Source organism: Polypterus senegalus, chromosome 13, assembly GCF_016835505.1.
Source record: "Polypterus senegalus isolate Bchr_013 chromosome 13, ASM1683550v1, whole genome shotgun sequence".
Lineage (NCBI taxonomy): Eukaryota > Metazoa > Chordata > Cladistia > Polypteriformes > Polypteridae > Polypterus > Polypterus senegalus.
This window is the reverse complement of record NC_053166.1, coordinates 90,991,175-91,006,550: the sequence shown is the minus strand read 5'-3', so window position 1 is coordinate 91,006,550 and position 15,376 is coordinate 90,991,175. Positions and strand designations below refer to the sequence as shown.

The 15,376-nt window shown below is 32.2% G+C and overlaps 1 protein-coding gene across 11 annotated transcripts in view; it reads left to right on the top strand.

Annotated features, from left to right (window-relative positions):
* Window positions 1-14,460, top strand: part of atp2b3b (ATPase plasma membrane Ca2+ transporting 3b) — a 577,105-nt gene extending 562,645 nt beyond the window's left edge. For 7 of the 11 annotated variants that reach the window (XM_039774297.1, XM_039774295.1, XM_039774293.1 and 4 more), the window contains one exon: window positions 14,040-14,460. In XM_039774297.1, the coding sequence (XP_039630231.1) occupies window positions 14,040-14,405 (366 nt within the window). In that variant the 3' untranslated portion in view covers window positions 14,406-14,460. Of the gene's footprint in view, window positions 1-732; window positions 884-14,039 lie in introns of all 11 variants that reach the window. The other 4 variants (XM_039774301.1, XM_039774302.1, XM_039774304.1 and 1 more) reach the window with 1 other exon arrangement.
* The last annotated feature ends 916 nt before the right edge of the window (window positions 14,461-15,376 follow it).

Below are 15,376 nucleotides of genomic sequence, written 5' to 3'. Positions count from 1 at the left end.
ATAGCATTTAATCACAGTGTTTTATATAAGTACAAAGATGGCTCACTATGACACAAGTAATCCATACTAGAGATTTCTGTGATTTAAGCTCTGAAAAAAGCAATTAATTATCCCAGAAGTAAAAGCACACTATGCATTAATACACATACTTGCATGTCACATTAAACATCATCCCTTTCACTTAAAGTTAAAACGTTTTAGAGTGTCAGACACCATAAATTGACTTGATATTGAATTTGCTAACATGAAAAATTGTTCACTTCTAACATGGAACTTCAGACAGTGAGATCCTAACCATTACTCTTATGAGCTATAGGTTTGGTTAGATTGTCATGCCATTTTCCCCCAACAAAGAGGTTGATGTGGAGGTGGATGCACTTTAAGGTAGGTTAACATTTACTGGTGATTTATCAAGATTTGGGTGGGAAGATTTCTTGTATCAACCTTAAATGTCAAACCTAATATATATATATATATATTATTAACTTTCTTTAATTTGTTGTGGGTAGCTCATTTTATTCAAGGTGTGCTGTGTGTGTTTTTTATTTATTTTATTTTTAACATAACACATAACCTGCATATAGTCAACATGTGTAAAAGTATTTGCCTATTAGCATCAGAAGAAGGTTTACTCCAGTGAAGTGCTGGAATTGACTCCGTATTAAACCTCCCTGCTCTTCAAGGCAAAATAAGCAAACTGTAGTATAATGTCCTTCTTTCTTTCTCCTGCAGATGGAGGTAGTGAGTACATTCAAGAGAAGTGGTTCGTTTCAGGGCGCAGTGCGTCGACGTTCATCTGTTCTCAGCCAGCTCCATGATGTAACCAATATTTCTACCCCCACTCACGTAGTTCTTTCCGCCAATGCGACCAGTTCTGCTGGGAGTGAGTTTAATTTCATTACTGCACATGACAAAAACAAAAAAGACAGAAAAGGCTAAGCTTAAGAGAACTCTCTATTCTCTTTTTTGCAGTCATTTGGTTGAACAACATGTTTCTTTCTTTCTTCCTTTTTCTTTCTTTCTTTCTTTCTTTCAATTTTGCGTGTTTATTTGGTTTGTGTCTGATGTTATGTTGTGTATGTGGACTGTTCTGTGCTGTTGTGTGAAAAGCCATATTCTCTTCCTGACATTATAACCAGCAGCTATTCTGTTTGAATGTTTCACACATCTTATGAAGGTTAAAATACACAGATTATTGTGTAATATTAAAAAAGACTTGAAACATAAAAGCTGTGAATTTGGTTAATTATAACATTTTGCTGATAATCCATGGAATCTGCTTGATTAGTTCTGCCTGTTTCGGCTGAGTTAAATCTTTTTTGTGCATTACTCACTGATAATTAATTTTTCTGTACAGCTTTTGACTCATTTGGAATACACAATTTCCAGTTATACGCCTTATGTATAGATGACTACATAATTCTATTATCAAAACGGAGAAAACTTAATGAAGCCAAATAATCAAATGTTAAATTTTATGTAGTACAGATAGGTCTGTTTTATTCTCAGTACATGGCAGAGACTACATAATAGTTGTTGCTTGTATTTAAGTTTATAGTTTCTAATTGAGAAAGGAAGAAATAACCAAGCATACATTTTGATATTCGTATCTTAATAATCATACAATAATATCTAATATATATTTAATAAGTGCATATAAGCTGGAAATAAGAATGCACAAATGGTAGTTAATTGAGTAGATAATGTTGCTTGGATATACTGGTGTACCTTTCGTTAGTAGTCTGGGCCTGGTTTACATTTTCTTTAAAATCAAAAGAGTTTTAAGGCAGGTAAAGACTAGAGAATATGGCTATGTTTTTCTTTTGACTTTCCTCTTGGTTTCTTCGTGCCTACCAATTCTAAAGTGTTGTGATGACTATTGCATTGCCATTCTCCACTGATTGTTGTCTTTTTTTAATTTATTTTAACATAAGAAATTTGTGTGTAAACCTTCGAGTATAAGCCCTATGATTGTGATGGTTCTTAAGCAAATACTTACATACTTCTATTTACCATTCCTTTTCTTTTCTTCCAGATCATATAATTCAGGTCCTTTGATGCTTTTGGCTGGCAGCAACAAGGACATTAGGCTGGGATACCATTAACTGCATTGATTTTTTTCCCATCGCAGAAGATATCATTACCTTTGTCTTTCACTCTTTCCTTCTTTCTCTCTCCCACTTTCTCTCTCTCTCACTGTCTTTCTTTAGGATCCTTTCAAAATGCAGTTGTAGACTGCTTTTGAAGAAGATGATGTCTGTTGAAAATCTCAGAGATGACAAGCTATATAAACAGATGAAGACATTGTGTGTTTTGGATACATGTGCATGCTTGATGCTCCTGTCTGTTGCTGACAAAAAAAAAATAGTCTTACGGTTTTACTAGTGTCATACTTTCTCATTGTAGAAGGGGTTCAAGAAATATCATCAGGCATAATGAAAAGATTAAACAATGAAATGGTGCAATGTTTCAAAGGAGGAGTATTGTAGAAAATCACAATATGTTTTATGTTTTAAAATTATTAAATATCTATCTATCTATCTATCTATCTATCTATCTATCTATCTATCTATCTATCTATCTATCTGTAGTTCAGATTTAATGGAAGATGCAGTTTAGTACTGCAGTTTCTCTTTTAACTTTTGACTTTTCTTAAAAGTTATTTAACCTTCTTGTCTAAAATCTGATTTGAGTGTAAAAAGTGTTAGTATATCTCAACGCTATCTCTATTTATTAACCTTTTTAAATTATTTTGGCATAAAATGTAATATTTTTAATTTACTAATAAGATCTTTACAACAATGGCTATCCAATAACAAAAATGTCTGTCGTTTTTTTCCTTTGTTTTCTCTCTTTTTATTTGTTCTTATTCTTTTTCTCTCTTTTTATTTTTACGTCTGTCAGTTCCTAAACACTGTCCTGTCAATGTTTTGTGTACTGATGAACATTTTACCCTTCCTTTCCATTTGTAGTTGATTGACCTGTCCTTTTTGTTTTTTTTTAAACTTCATCTTTTTGTGTTATGAGTCTATACATTTCAGTTTTGGTAATCATTCCAATGTTTTAATAAATCAATAAATGCTGTCATTATTTAATTCTGAATACAATAAAGAATACTGGATCTTCTCATTTTTTTTAATACATAATGTTTACCATGAAACTTTGATAAATTTATATTTGTTAAGCTTAGTGCTCTTGCATTTGACACTTGAACTAAAAGCCACTGAGATCACCAAATGCTTTACAGACTAGTTATTAAGAAGGCAGCAGTGTCCATATGCATTAATAATTCTAAACCTTGCTCTGTGCATTTGCTTTAGAATCTGCGTTGCTGGAATTGTGCATATATACTTAAAATGCACCCACATGCTTAGAGTCCTGCATACACACCATTACAATTCAGTTGTTTACGTTTGTATAACCCTAAAACACGTCCTCAAAAAAAAAAATGATTACCGTTTTTCATATGTAGGTTTTAAATTATTAAGGATTACTGTGTGGCCTTTTCTGACACCGGGAGCCACAAACCTTTATTTGTTTGCATGTATTTGTTATACCAGTTAATGGGCTAACCATCTTATCCTACTGAAAGAAATGCATGAGTCGTATTAAATAAAACAAAAAAAAGACAGGAATTTGTCCAACATCAGTAGGAGTCTATACTTGTTGCAGACAGGCGCAGTGGTACAGTATTTAGTACCTCTACATATCAGTTTTGTTGCTAGCCTGGTCTATCACCATTTGAATTTTGCATTATTCCCATGTCCTCAAAGATTCACTGTAATTATTCAATTTTAGCTATATCCCAGTAACATGCAGGTTTTTGGGTAATTCTAAGTTTTTACAGTATCAATGTGTATTAGACTATTCATTTTTAATGCACTGTCATCCTTTGCAGGGATAATTCCTGCTTTGTATGAGATGCAACAAGGATAAATTCTGCCTGCTGCAGTAAAAAAACAAAATATATCAGTGAATGATTGCGCTACAATTATGTATTTTTTAAACCACAACAAACTAAAAAGAATTCTCGATAAATAATATGAAAAACATGCAACATGAAAGTAGTAAACTGAAAGTTTGGTGGTCACATGGCTAATGTATTGTATACCAGAAGATAAGAGCATATTTATTCCTAATTTTTTTTAAATTTCCAACACAAAAAAGTAATTGTGAGAGCATTTTCAAGTTTTCAAGCTCCATTTTTTACAAGAGTCCAAAACAGTGTGACTCTTGAGTTCATCTGCAATCAGTCTCTTAACAGTCTCTTGGATTGTATCTTTTATTGAACTCCTGCAACATAAGTTAGGCTTAATCATATGAATTTGACCAAAGGTTTGTGACATTTATTACAGTTAAATAGTTCAGTTTGGCATTGCAGACATAAATCATAGATTCTGTACCCATCAGATATTTGAGTTTAGCATCAAATGCACTTGTGCATGCCACATGCAAATTACTATCTTTCTAAAAGCCACATTGGTATAAATTATGGATTAATATTTTAAAAAGAAAGTTAGAAAAGAAAGCAACAATACACACACATATATTTAGAATCCACTCTGTGGGTGAAATTTGATTAACTTTAATTACCATTGACTTAGGAAGAACAGAAACTACTAAACAATATTTTAATTAAACCCGGAGTTCAATTAAGGACACAATCCAGTAGCTACTTTGATCCTTCATTACAAGAACAGACTACTCTTTATTGAGTATCATGTGCTTGAGTATAGCTGAGTTGGTTTAATCTAAGTTGATGACAGCATTGTGTTAAAGACCCCTTGTAACTCACTTGAAAGAGAATAAGTTTGATCTTGGCAGCATTGGTTTAAAATAAGTTTCTTTAGATCTATCCACCTATCTACTATTTACAGTAATCCTAAAAGCAATATGTGTAAGGTGGGATGTCTGTAATGGATCCCAGCAATTCATTGAACTTATTCTCTAAAATATATAACAATTCATGATCTTAGTTTCAGTAAGTTTTTTTCAAAATAGTTTGATAGTATTTGTTTGGAGGTTAGTCACAGGATTTTACAGATCTATTTTTTTAGAATAAGCATCTTTGGATTAATTTGCAAGGTATGATAAGAAACAAAGGAGTTCATTATATTTATTGTATGCTATTAGCAGAGTGGAAAGCTTTAATGTTTTGCTAGTGAGTTAACAATATGATACCAGAAAACGTTGTTAGTAGCTGTAAATTTTTGAACAGGTATTTTTTTTTTTAATAATAAAAATAAAGTAACACCGAGAGTAGGTGTAGAGTTTTCATGTGCTTCCTTTGTCCATGTGAGTTTCCTCCAGGTGCTCCAGTTTCTTCCCACTGTCTAAAGACATGCAGGTTAGTGAACTGGTGACACTAAATGGGCCCTAGTGCGTGTTAGGTGTGTGTGTGTGTTCACCCTACGATGGACCAGTGCCCTGTCCAGTGTTTGTTCCGACTTTGTACCCTATGCTACCTAGAATAGGCTCCAGCAGAAATGCAACTCTGCGCTGGACTAAGTGGTTTAGAAAATGACATGGCATGACGTGATTACGAAATGTTAAAAGAATTTTTAAATAACTGTTAAATTTTAATTCCTACAGTGTCTGTTTTAATTAGCATAGTAGTTTTTTTATTTTTTTTTTTGCTGTCAATACCAATGTTTTTTTTTTCCTTAGTCACAACATATAGTGAGACTTTACACAATCTCTTTGTGTTTGCCTGGGTTTTTCTCCAGGTACTCCAGTTTTCCACCCAAATTCAAAAGACATATCTGTTAAGTTGACTGGCAACACCAGATTGGATTGATATGAGTTAGTATGGGTGTATATGTACATTTCCCCTACATCACGGGCTGGTACCCAATCCAGGGTTGGTTTCAGCCTTGTACCAAATGCTATTAGGATGACCTCCACAAATGCTGCAACCCTCTAATGGGATGAGCAGATTCAGGAAATGAAAGAGTAAAAGAAGAATGAGGACATATGTTTTATTGAATTAAGTGCTCTATCTTAATGAACTAAAAGTTTCTCAAGTCAGGTCTGTAAGGGAAGGAAATGAAGAAGTTCATGTGGTTAGTTTGTGTTTAATGCGTATGATCTTTTCTGTGTATTTGCTTTTTACTTATTTAGTCAAAAGTAATTTATAATCATTGAGATTCTTCTGGCATTTTATACGTCCCTTAGTATAAATTGCAGCTTGTTACTTTGCGAAACATAGTAACCGTGTCAGTGCTTCAACTTTATCCTGAGAGACTCGGCTGCTTTAATGATGTGGGTGTCATTTCCTGCATGTACAGACTCTGTTGTAATATTGTATTTTTTATATTTAAACATTTTTGTACACCTGTCTTGCTTACTTTCACAAGCCACATACTTCAGAATAAGATAGTAATGCAGTAATAATGTAAAGGAATAAAAAAGCGGCAGATAACGCAAAGACATTTTTTGACACTTCAGCAGATTGCAACAATGAATTCTTTGAAGAGTGCCATTCCACTTCTCTCTGTTAAATCTATGAATGATCCTTCCAGTGTTACTATAAGCTGTTTTGATATAACTTTGAAATCACTTTTCCAACTATAGGATTGTTTAATATATAAAGATACTAGTTTGTGAAATTGGTATATACAGTGCTGCAGCAGAAAAATAGTGAAAAATATATTGTTTCTATAAGCAACATCTCCCATATTGCTGTCTAAAATATGCTGTGTACATGCCAAAAGCTGAATTTTGGAAATTTCTGGAAAGAGAGAAACAGTTTTATTATTTTATGCTGCCCTTATTATTGAGCGAAGCTTGCATAAATCTTGCATTTTAGAATGGCAATTACAAAATTTTGTCTGACTGTTCACCTGCAGAGGAGTGAAAACAGATCTGACACTTTCTTGCCATGATAATCTTCATGGTCATCCTTCCATTTTTGGAATGCAAACCCATGTCCTAGTATCTTCTGCAAAAACAATACTCTTGTTCATGTCCGCATTAAATGGTTCCCAAAATCTCAGATAGTTTCTTGCTGTTTTATGCATATGCAGTATGCATACTATCTCTTTCATCTTTATGGTAAATACATAATATACTGTTATCAGGTATTAAAAAAATAAATGGATGTTATATAATTTTAAATATAGTATCTGTACCATACAAATCAGCAGTTTGATCCAGTTCAGAATCACAGGATAGCAGACCATATTCCATTAGGCCTGCGCACTAGGTAGTATACAGGCTTATACAGAGCACCAGTCCATCATCAGCCCCACTCATACACACCCACACCCTCAGTGGTGTCAATTAAGGATAGTTGATTAACATATCCTGGATGTCTTTCCTATTCAGACACAGGGAGAACATGCAAAATCCACACAGACAATGAGTGGGTTTAGAGCTGGAATACATAATCTATGTAACAACTGTTGCTGAAAACAGTTTTGTGCAAGTTGACTGCATTAAGCAATACAAGGAAATTCAGTTTAATGTAAAGGACATGTAGCTCTTATGTGTAGGTAGAGGATATTCATCATACTTTATTTTCTACATTATTTTGCAAAAAAATCCCAAAAGATTTGACAGGTTGCAGTGATTTTTATTTCTTCATAAGGTTCATTTAGGTGTAGTTCAATCAGCTTTGTGTATGTTTAGTGAAAACTGTACTTTGCTTTAGACTACTCAGACTGCTCTACTCAGCTATACCCAATAACATGCACAATAAGTTTGTGTTAAATTATGACAACTCTTCCTTAACCAAATTCTTTCAAAAAAGTTTAATTTCAAAACGTATCATTTTGCAGGATTCTGCCCAACACTCAGGGAGGGGATCTGAGTGGCTTGTGAGACTGATTGGTTTCTCACACACTTTGGTCAAGGCATACATTCACCAGGACCAAGACCAAAATACTAACACGCTGATTGCTTTTCATTGCTGTTTTTCTTTTCTTTTTTTTTTGTTTTTGTTTTTTATGCCTCAGCTACTTTACTTTTTCTGTGCAATTTTATTTGGTTTTTCCATCAAGCTTTTTCAGCGGCTCAGGCATGGAAGGAGATGCCAAAGTTAATTTGGCAGGCATATTCCACCTTTTAAATCCTAATCATCTAGGTCCTACTCAAAAGAACAGTGAAGGGCGTTATACTCGAATGTTTACATCACGAAATTAAAAGAAATATCCAAAAACAAATAAATGCATGATACTTTTTTCTGAGGTCGTACAGGCTGTGTGGAAAAACAAATGAGACAAGGCGCTTAATTATTCTTTTTTATTTACTTTTGTTAGTGATTTATTTTTGTGGGATACCATGAAAAAAAAACGCAAGATGTTCATCACAACGGAATGTTTTCTTTTCTGTTTTCTCCTTGCAGCATGAAAATATTCCCATCTGGCTTTTGCGAAAAAAAAAAAGTGCTCACTTCTTTCTCCTTCATAGACAACTGCCATCAGTATACACATCATTTTTCTTCTCTTTGGTTAAGTGCATGCAGTTTTGTGCTTTGTGACTTTTGGCTTCTGTTTATTTTTCTTCATATCTCTGCTGAGATTGAGTGATTGTTTTAAAATGTGCTTAAATATATAACTGACTTAAGTGTTATTCATTGTAGCAGTTTTTGTGGTAAAGCAAAAGTCAAACAAGTTTAAAGCAGAAGAGTGTTACATAGAGTAACAACCCACAATGTTTATTTGATTGTGAGGCCTACTACTACATGTTAACAGTACAATTCATTAAAGTGTTATGTATTCTTTTTTCTTTTGTTACTGTGATATTTCTGTTGTAACTACATAATAAGCTAGAGTATGATGTGAATCATTTAAGTGCATTTATTAGTTTACTGAGAGTGAACCATGTAAAAATATACAAAAACGGATAATAGCCATTATTATTCCAAAGTGCGTCTATAGCAAATATGTTCTAAGAAAAAAAAAATTTCTTGTTACTTCACATTGAGACATTTATATAAATGAATATCCCCGTTATACTTATCCAATTCATGGTTTTGATAAAATTTACTTTGTAACTAATGCAAGCAGTTTAAACTATTGAAAGAATTGTTAAAAATAAAGAACTGAATTGACATTTGTTTAATATTTTTATACAATGCATTAAAGTGTTTTTATTAATAAAAAATAATTTAAACTCCATCAGTCCATCAAGAAAAATGTCAATTAACTGTTGAAAATATTAATTTTAACTGGTCACTTTTCTGATTTGGTCAATTTTGCTTTAAAACTTTAGTCTCAACTCTTGATTTCTTATTCACCTCAATTTAGAGGTTTCAAGAATATAAGAGAACACTTTACATTATGGCCAGCTACTGGAAAAAGCACGAATAAAGATGAAGTATTTTTAACCAACAAATACACTGATTTATTGAACTGAGGGTCTGTGACTACATTAAAATCAAAAGCAGGATCATGTTAATTTATGGTACACAGTACAGAAAAACTAACACAAGCACATCTTTATACAGTTCTAGTTTTGAAGTATTTGTATTCTGTTATTAAAAAAGTGTATTTTAAGCTGAAATTTTACTCACAAAAGTGTTTTTATTTTGAGGAATTATTTCAAATTAATAGAAGATATTTTAAGTTGTTAAAGGCAAAAGAATTAGGGCAAAAACATATCTGAATCATCATATATTTGTTTACTATCAGTTACTGAAAATATGTATATTCCTATCTGCATAAGCCTCAAAAAGTGAAATGAAACAGGGCTTTTCACGTACTGAATGTTTGTTATCTCACATCCACAATGTATATGGTATTCTTTGAGACTTATTTTAAATTGGGAGTAAGCATTTTATCAATATGTGATGAACAAATGCATCAGGTGTTTATACTGAATCCAATAAAGATTTCATATTTATGAGAAGCAGAACACTGTACAGAAAGCATACTAGCACATAAACACACCTGACACCCTAGCAACAATACTTCTATAATTACATAACACATAACACTTTCAAAACTAATTAATTAAATTTAGGGTTGAAGGGGCTCCAATAATAAATTTATCTAATAGCTTTTCAAAAATAAATTAATATGCAGTACCTTCATACATAATAGGTACAGTATGTCTCATTAAATTGAGCCCTCATGCCCACTGACAGAAAAAAATAATTACTGAAATAAAACAAGATTGAGTAAACAATCTCACAAAGTCTAAGCTAAGTTAGTATAAAATTTTAAAGAATGTTTGACTTTTGTATTACTCCATTTGTTTTGTAATCACTTCACAGAATGCTACGGATTAACACTTTTCAAGACTTTGTCTAGCAATAAACTGTTATGTAATTGACCCCGTCTGCCGTTTAAGGAGCTGCAATTAGTTGATTATAAAACAGATTATAACTATACAAAGTCCAAGCTCCTCAATTTACAAATGGTTTTTTCTGTTTTTCTTCTGGGACAGTTCATAACTGTGGTTTGAGTAAGGATTAGGAAAGCATGTACAATTATTAGTAACAATTGCAACATTTTATAAGATGCTGATCATTAAGGTTCCTGTCTGTTTCACTTTCAATTAATAATGAACCTTACAAAGACTAGCAAATGAAGAATTCTTGTTACAACCTTATTGATTCTTTCTGGAGGTTGCTACATTTTAGTACAAATGTAGGAAGTATTCTGTCTCAGATTGAAACTACTGAATGTATAGTAGGTAAGAAAGGATTAAAATCAATTAGACATTAATGTAAACAAATGCACAATGAATGCATAATCAGAAAAAAGGTAAATCAGGGCACACAATTATGTTCTAAACACTAGCAGTAGTTATATTTTCATGCCAATAAAACTTGCATGTAAGACTTTAAAACATTCAACACTTTAATTATATCGTACTTATAGACAGTAATTACTCTGTACCTTGACGCACAATCACTCTGCACCCCTGCATTGTTAAAATGTACTGTTTGTACAGTATATGGAGCACTTATTTCCCATCAGAGTTTTCCACCCGACAGCATACTTATTAAACTACGGAACTATTACATTACTACATTAACTACGTTATTTTAATGGATTCTTTTATTGAACTTGTATTTCTCAGTTTACAATTGAAACATCTAAGACAAACAAAAATTAGTACAATTTACACAATTCTTATTATGTTGTAGGTTGTCTGGACATGATGCAAATCGAACATACACATGGCATTTCCCACTCAGCCTAGCATTCCAGTTTGTTGCCTAAGACTTTAGCTTATACTGTCATTTTAACCTCTGCATGATTCCCCTCATCAGACAGCAAGTTATTTAGACTAATTGTGTGGACTCAAATAATCTGTATTTGTTTATTATTCTGTCAGTTTTTACTTTCTTAATCATCTTGTCAAAATTACAAAAGAAATATTTAAAACATTTACGGATTTTAAAACATTCTTTCTTGAATTGTTAGTAAGGATATTCTGTACCAGTGAAATACATCCGTTATTTAGCCTTATTTTCACCACAGTTTCTTAATTAATTTTGGAGGCATACAATAAAGCATACAAATCCAGTAAATAAATTATAATGACTAAATTAATGATTGACATTATAAATATTTACCCTGAAAAAAATTCTAATATCTGTCAGAAATTCAAGTCACAGGAAGACAAATGCAGCAAACAGAACTTTTTTCGCAAGCACAACTATTCTGTCAATTGGGAAGCACCCACATACAATGAGTAATGACTACGAAATTGCAATATACCTGTGGAGATCTAAATTATTACAAGTTTCTTTACTTTTTAAACATAACAATCTCTTTTTAAAATTAAATGTTTTACATAGTCATATACAAACTACATTGCATTTACTGTATACGGTATATAGGTTATGTTAAAGCAAATGTTTACTTGTAAAATGTTGCAAGTGTTTCATAATTTGTGAAAGGCCGTTTAAAAAATTAAAAACACTGGAGCTTGTGTTCTTATGTATTCCTTTGCGGTATGGATGTTGACACGTTTATTTATATAAATTAGTGACTTTTTTTCATCCGCATGCTGATGCACAAAATTATGACTTGGAGACTTTCTTTCTTTCTTTATTTGTTTTTAGTGATTCTTTCCTATATTTCACTGCCATTGTCTACCACACAAACAGTGAATGTATGTTTGTGTTGTTGCCACTTTTGATTCTTGTACGCAGTCTTTAAAACTATTCAAATTCTCGAAGAAAGATAAATATTCCAATATATTTCATTGTGTGTGTGTACAGATTTTTTTTTTTTTTTTGTTCTTATTTCTTTTACTAGCAATTTTGTTGCAGATTCTAACACACTCAGTTCCTTTTTCCTCAATATCTATGTATTTCAGTTTATATACACATACTGTATATGTGCTGTTAATAAGAAAACTGCTCATTCCATTTTGGAATGAAAATAGATTTATTATTCTGTGTAAAATTTTATTCTGTTGCCATCAGACCTTTTACACATTCATTGAAGGTAACTGTTGCAGCAGAATAGATGTTTCTGAATCATTCTAAATTCAGCTGATTGCTGTTTATGAGTAGTTTTCTTATTACATTTTACTTTTATATATATATATATATATATATATATATATATATATATATGAGATCTATATATATATATATATGAGATCTATATATATATATATGTAAAAAATGTTTGTTTTGTTTAATGTTTCAATTTCTGTTGCTTTTGTGATTGTGTGCTTGTTTTTTGTGAACTGACATTCGTAACTGATTTTTTTTATATCTTTATTTGCTTAATTAATTGTTGTTGTTTTTTATCCTAATTTTTATATTTATTTTTCATTTTAATCATTAGCTTTGTTACTCAGTGTTAACTCAAGGAACAGGCCGCACTAAATTGTTAAGATGTACATGAATAATACTTTTACAACAGTGATGTTTTTAAGGAGTATAATTTGTATACATACCTTTTCTTTTCCCATGATTGTGGAATACAGCATTTGTTTTCTTACTTACACTGCCTGAAATTAAATCTCTGTTTAATAACACTCTGCTTTGTTTAAATTTTAGTGTGATTAAAACAGATGTAGAACCACCAACGATTTTTTGATGATCCTATAGGTGTAGTTATTTATTTAAGCAGTTTGTGGTATCACTGCGATAGTTGTTTAGAATAATACAGTAACATATTTGTGAGACAGCACTTCAAGTTTATGTGCCTTGAGCATGGGAAAGATGCTATATAAATAAAATGTATTATTATTATTAAGTAAATTTTACAAGGCCACAACCTTGTATACCTTTCAAAGCACACTCCTGGGCACTAGTAGTATACAAGTGTGGCAATATAATTTAAACAGAAAATATCAGAGAACGGAGCACAGACAGAATATAAAGAAAGCAACTGCAGAACAGAGGAATTTAAAACCAGAATTACATTTTTCCTTGTAACACATTTATAATTGTTCTAAGGTGCTCCTCTTACTGCCTCTTTTTCCCTTCCCAGAACTATCACTGTAAAATCCCTGCATATGTGAAGCTCAAGTCAGCTGCAGGGCCCACATTCGTAATGCAATTTAGTTTAGAATTTATGAATAAGATAGATTCATCCAGATTTGCCTTACTATGTATCATTTTGATTCAATGTATAGTAATGATTGTGTAGATTTCAGGGTTAAAATAAAAAAATATATACAGTATGTGTAGATGCTTAAGATTGTGTGAGCTGTGTACAAAATACTCACTCTTAAAATTTGAATGTTTCAGTACAGAGGTAAAAATCTTTACTACATATACAGTATACACTTCTGTTGTGTTGGCAAACTATATTCTGAATTCCATTTCTTCACCTAGATTGCCTAGTTTCTAGGTTATGTAGTAAGAAATATAAAACAAATGCTGACCACTGGGGTATGAAAACATTAATTATTATTCATCTACGTTAATTTAATTCTGTAGTGGAGCATTTTCAGAATTTTTTTTAATTCAAAATCAGCCAATTGGGGTTAGTGCGGTCTGGCCTGAGTCTTACATATATGTGTTGATATCAAAAACACCTATTAATGAGGTAACCTTAAGCATTCAATTTTTCTCTTCTCCCTTTTTTCTTCTTTTCCCATCCTCTGCTTTTTTTGTACAGATCCGAGTGGTGAAAGCCTTCCGTAGCTCTCTCTATGAAGGGCTGGAAAAACCGGATTCCAAGAACTCAATCCACAACTTCATGGCCCACCCTGAGTTCCTGATTAATGACTTCATCCACAACATCCCCTTGATTGATGACACTGACATTGATGAGGACTTAGAAACAGCCAGCAAGCACAACCATCATTTCCACCACCATCATTATCCACAGCCCCCACACCGTCAACACAGCCTCCCACCTTCTCCGAACAAAAACAACAATGCCATTGATAGTGGCATTTATCTGACCACCCCTGACGCTAGCAAGTCAGCTACCTCGTCCAGTCCAGGAAGCCCTCTACACAGTGTTGAGACTTCACTATAACAAAATGGAAAGCTACTTGAAGAGGCCGAAACAGACTCAATTAATAAAAAAAAAATGCAGAGAGTCAACTTGTTGTTTGGACATTGGGCGATGGAGTCCACAGCCACCCTTCAGTGAAGTTTTTTAAATTTATTAAAATGTTGAAACAATTTAAGGGCATGGGGTGAGCCAAGGACCTCGCTGTAGTTACCTCTCGGCTTTTTTGTTTGTGAGAAGAAAATGAACTCAAGGTTCTCAAAGTGAGAGGTTAATTCATTTGCCTCTTAAATCTTATCATTATTAAGATTATCTTTATTAATAATATTACTGTTATTATTCTTATTGCTATTTATCAGTTTTTGATCGATTGATTGATTGGTTGATTTGATTGATTTTGTTTTATTTACAGTATGTATTGTTGTGTGAGTCTTGAGCGATGAAATAACAAAAAAAGCAAAAGTAAGAGCAAACTAAACAAACCAAAACAAAAGAAAAAAAAAGAAATGATGAATGAAAAGAGTAATTCTAATGCAAAATTAAATTTATTATCTTTTTTTATTATTATTTTTTAGAAAGTTGTGGTTGGGTACAGTCTTGGAAAACTATGAGGGGATGACGTTGCCAGCCAAACCAACAAGCTAAATATCACATTCTTCCTTTTTTGTGTGTGTCATTTACTGGATCTTTACTAACTTAATCAAACTGACCTTATTAAAAATGGTTAATGTTTAAAATGACATTTATTATGTATGCAACATCCGTAGTAGCCTACTAAACCCCAACATACTTGTGCAACATTGTACTATTTTAAGCTAAACACTTCATTACAGACCATCTTCTAAATCACATTGATACACATTTGTCATAAATAAATATAACAAAAATAATCGAAACAACAGCAAAGTAACTAGGTCATTTATTTTAATACATGTAATTCAGCTTTAAAATAGTATGTAAAGATATGGAAGATGTTTTAAATGAATGAGCAGAAA